The 5,241-nt window shown below is 35.6% G+C and overlaps 1 protein-coding gene across 2 annotated transcripts in view; it reads right to left on the bottom strand.

Moving 5' to 3' along the window:
• LOC107666699 (activin receptor type-2A-like) overlaps positions 1-3,179 on the bottom strand; it is a 25,009-nt gene extending 21,830 nt beyond the window's left edge. For both annotated transcript variants that reach the window (XM_016458121.1, XM_016458122.1), the window contains exon 1: positions 2,404-3,179. In XM_016458121.1, coding sequence (XP_016313607.1) covers positions 2,404-2,458 — 55 coding nt within the window. In that variant the 5' untranslated portion in view covers positions 2,459-3,179. The remainder of the gene's footprint in view (positions 1-2,403) is intronic.
• Positions 3,180-5,241: the final 2,062 nt, after the last annotated feature.

The following is a 5,241-nucleotide window of genomic DNA, read 5'->3' as shown; positions in this document are numbered from 1 at the left end:
GAGAGAGAGAGATAGAGAGAGAGAGAGAGAGAGAGAGAGTTTAGTAAACACCTTCACCTGTCACTTCTGATGCTTCTGATAACTTCTGCACGTCACGAGAGCTACGAAATTACTGTTTTCAGACAGGTTTCCCATGCCCGACTGCTTTAAACAAACTGAGTAATGTGCCAGAAAGGCAATAATTTAATTATAATGACAGTGATGTCCTTTTTTACTAATGATAGACCATTTAGAAATATATACCAGTAGGGTTGCAAAGGGGTGGAACATTTCCGGTAAATTTCCAAAAATCCCTGGAATATTCCAAAAAAATCCTGGAAAGTTTCCAAAATTTCTGGAATGTTTCCGAAATTTACAGGAAGTTTTCCACCTTTTTGCAACCCTATATACCACTAATATCTCAATCAGTTTCAGCTACTGAAAAACACATCAGCTGACCACTGATTGTATATATATTAAATAAATTACACACTTCACCTTAAAAAAAGGGAATTCCTCAAGTTATACGCCATAGTAAAACACACATTGGTGAAGCTCTCTAATGCAGCACGTCAGATAGACAAAGCATACTGGTCTTTAATGCATTAGTGTTATTCTGGCGTCAGACTCTGTAACCTTGAGCAGTGAAGCGTTCGGACATCTTTAAAAAGATCACAGTGTCTAATCTGAACGAGCATCTGACCAAATCCATGCCCTCATCTGTGACCCCACCAAACTGTGTTCTTCTCATCATCTAGCCTCTTTATCCATCTATCCGTCTCTACATACACAACAGCAAACACTAAAGCTCTCCAGAGTTTGGTCTGAGGTGTTTTAGATGTGGGTGGATGAGCTGATCACAACAAAAGCTCCTCCTACTTTGTTATAAAAGCCAATTACAATCAAGATTCCAACAATCCAGCCACAAAATCATGATGCATTATTTGGAGGAATAAAGGAAAGGTCTTCAGAATAAATACGATTTCCAAGCTAATAACACAACGTGTTTACTGTACTCTTAAGCAAATTCATGAAAGAATCTTTACAGAAGAGTGAAAACATCACTTACAGGATTGATTTGAGTAGATCATTAGAAATGCCTGGCACCTAAAATAATTAATTATTATTACATGATTAAAGAAGCAATGTATGAAAACTCTGCACCTTTAATTTTACAATTCTACTCAAGGAGAACTGTTGATTCATCAGATGTCAAATGTCAATGCCATGCAGATTCTTCATGCACTATAGGACTAATGAATTTAAATTATTACAGCATGTTTACATGAGCATGCATACACTACAGTTTAAATGTTTGGAGTGGAGGTCAGTACTTTTTAATTAAAATAAAGTCATTTACAATGTTATAAAAGATTTCTGTTTCAAATAAATGCTGTTCTTTTGAACTTTCTATTCATCTGCGAATCCTGAAAAATAAAATGTATCAAGGTTTCCACAAAAATATTGTGCAGCACAACTGTTTTCAACATTGATAATAATCAGAAATGTTTCTTGAGCAGCAAATCAGCATATTAGAATGATTTCTGAAGATCATGTGACACTGAAGACTGGAGTAATGATGCTGAAAATTCAGCTTTGAGCACAGAATCAATTTAAACATATACTCACATAGAAAAGTTATTTTAAATTGTAGTAATATTTCACAATTTTGCTGTTTTTACTGTATTTTGGTCAAATAAATGCAGACGTTAATGAGTATAAAAAAGGCTTGCAAAAACAACAAAAAACTTCTGAACAGTAAATGTATATATAGATACTTTCTGATATTGACATGTGTAACCTATCAGAACGAATCTGATTCAATAGCACAAAATAAAACTTATTTAGAACATTCTCAAATCTTGCTCAAATTCCTACTAAATATATACTGAATATAAACTGTAAAAATCGTGCTCAGGTATGGGAACGGTCTATAGAATATACCGAGGCCTTCGTCTTTGTTCTGCACAATCATACTGGACCTCAGTTATTATGAGCAGAACCCTTCAGTGCAACACCAGACAAGCAGTGGTTACTCTTTGTTACTCTGTGTCCTTGTTACAGTGTAATTATACATCGAAGTACTGAGTAATATTAATTAACTACATGCACGGGTTTGGGTTACTTGCATGTAATTATGCATAATCCATTGTTATTATAATAGCAAGCACATGCAACATGTGTAACAAGGACACCTTATTAAAATAAAGTGTTACCACATCAGTTACATGTAACGCAGGTCAACACACGGCTGTAACAAGCAGCTCTTTGTGTCACTGGCAAAAGCTTTAGATTATTCCGACACAGCCCGAGTTACTCACAATCTATGAGCAATGCTGGGGTCAACAGACTGCAGTTTATGACATAAAATCATATAATGCACATGCATATGCATGGATATATAATGCAGAAACATGTACCCACCTGATGAACAGGACACGAGGAATATGGCCAAGGCCAGTTTGGTGTCTGTCCTCATTTTCAATGCAGATTCTTGCACTGCAATAAATCCCAGCTGATAATCCGCTCCCTCTGAAATTAATGTTTTAATATTGCCAAAAGCATTTATTTGTGAGCAAACAGGTCCGGATCAATGTGTAAGTCTGTAAGAGAGGTTTAGTGTTTGAGAGATTTCACAAATCCTCAGTGTGGAGATCAGTGCGTGTGTTTCTGTTTGCATAGATGAAATATCAAACATTAATGCAATCATACTGTATTAGATAGAGGCAGCAGCCTGTCCTGAGACTTATGCATTATTATTGATCAGCATCGATATAGAAACAGCGATTATTTTGAGTGCATGGTGAAAATTCTTATTCATGGTTCAGTCGGGTTCAAAAACATCCCGATGTGTTCTTCTGGTTCTTTGAATAAATCTGATTTATATAATCAGAGTCGTGATCTTCATTCCAGAACACACGAATATCAATCCAGCTCAGGGTTTAAATACACTGAGATCCGAAGAAGCAGCATCTAAAACAAATCAAATAAACAGTGTTTTATAGTGTCGGATAAAATGCATTCCTCCGTAAAATCCTGATGCGCCTCTGAGACGCGTTTTTCGTCGGAATGATCCCAGATCAGTCACAGATCAGATGAAATCAGCTCCATTTCTGTGTGTGTAAATGCTGGAATAAAGCCTCGGAGGCGTCCATATATTCGCTCATGTGTCCTGAACACAACATGGCGAACAGCACTGAGTGTTTTGGTTTTTTCCTCTCCTCCACTCCTCCTCCTTTCATCCACTCCTCCTTCTCTTTTCCAGACTATCACTGAACAGCAATATTTCCAGCTGGAGTTTGTTACTGCGGATTATTGCTGTAGGGGGCGCTGCGTGGCCCAAAAACCGCTATTGCCTTTGCACAACATTCAAATATTGTGACGGTTTTTATTTTAATACAAACATATGAAAACTTAAAAGTGCAATCTTTTATATAAGTTCTTCGCAAGGATTTATTGGTGGCATGCACATTCAAATTTAAACTCCGCCTTAACTGTAAAATGATTTTTAAAAATAACCACCTAGTAATCGCAAACGACTCTGATTGGTTCAACCGTATCCGCGCAGAGAAAAGTAACAGATATCGTGTGACAGCGCTGTCCCCGTCAGCAGGGTTATGGTAATAATGATGCTGATAATCCTTAAGAGCAAGTGAATTTAAGACAGATATTATTTACACCCAGCTAGTCCCCGCCCATTTTTAATAACAACTGTTTCGTGCCATTCTACTCGTTTACTCTATTTCTAAACTTCCACACGAAACACTGAAAACAGTCATTTGATTGACAGCTCGAATGGAAAGAAAGGAGGTCGTATTGATACAAGCCCCGCCCTCAGCCCGATGACTGGTCGTTATTGACGGCTCAGCTGTCCAATGGAAGAACGCTTGTAAATAGCTCCCACCAATCAGAGCAAAGAGAGATCAGGTGACCCGTAATAACAGGGAGCAGGCATTTATTCAGTTTTTTCCAGTTCAGATTTATTGGCAGTAACCATTTGTATATATATGTGGCATTATATTGACTCCATAAGTACACCGCTGCGAAAGCATTGTAGAGCAGTTTAAAAACAAGCCAACACTTTACTTTGAAATGTAAGGAGTCTCTTATATTATAAATGGAAACATTATGCTGCTAATGGTGTTTATTTCACATATTTATGTATTTTTAAACTTGGTAGGCTAATAATTCTGAATAAACATCAAACTGGACACTGTGGAGTACTGATTTTATTTGATTTATAAACCCATTATCAATCAAATTAATCATAATTCATGTTTATTTAATCATTAATTCAATAACAAATGTATCAATAAATAATTTGGTTCCAGTAATGGTTCCAAGGCTCAAAAGTACGATTTTTATCAATAAATATTCAATTATTATTATTATAGGATACAAATTTTAGGTTAATTCTGACAAAAGCTGCTGACGCACTTGCAAAATATTAATTTTTTTGCTGAGTATAAGAAGTGATGATCAACAGAGAGCATTTCACAACAGATATTTCTTCAGTACTGACAACAATTGGGAAAGAGCGATTGTCTTTAAAGGTTCGCCCAGAATAATAATCCTTCAGTTCACACAAACTGAAGAGAAATTGGCTCCATCCAGTATAAGGCAAGTGAATGAGGGCTGACTGTGTCGAGCTTAAATACATAAATAAATAACACCGTTCATGCATTACAACATTTTCTGCTAATAGCAACTTGCATTTGAGTCTCCTTCACATAAAGCATCATATGGCTTCAGAAGACTTGGAATATTGTCCATTTTATTGCATGTAAAAGAGCAGATCAAAAATACACAATGTTGCACAGAAGAAGGAAAGTCATACAGGTTTAACCATGATGGTGACTAAATGATTTCAAAATCATCATTTTTGGTAATCCTTTAACGATGAAGAACAGATGTGTCACAACACCTTCAATAAACAAACTCAAATGAATGATCTGCACTTGTTTTAAGTGTATTTTAGGCAGATATTTGGATATGATGCAAGCACATTTGAAGTTAGTCTATTATTGGGGAAAGCCTGAGTTATTAAGGGCACACAGAAATATATATATGGTATAAATACACTACTGTTGAAACATTTAGACACACTTGACTGAATTTATGTATTTTTTTAATGATCTTAAATACCTTTTAATGTAATGCATCCGCATAAATGTTTAAAAAATAGTTGACTATAAATTGCATAAATGAATGACTAATATGAATTTATGTACAAAAATAAATTAATAAATAATAATATCATAA

Source organism: Sinocyclocheilus anshuiensis, unplaced genomic scaffold (assembly GCF_001515605.1).
Source record: "Sinocyclocheilus anshuiensis isolate Anshui unplaced genomic scaffold, SAMN03320099.WGS_v1.1 scaffold91, whole genome shotgun sequence".
Taxonomy (NCBI): domain Eukaryota; kingdom Metazoa; phylum Chordata; class Actinopteri; order Cypriniformes; family Cyprinidae; genus Sinocyclocheilus; species Sinocyclocheilus anshuiensis.
This window is presented reverse-complemented; position numbering and strand designations above follow the sequence as displayed.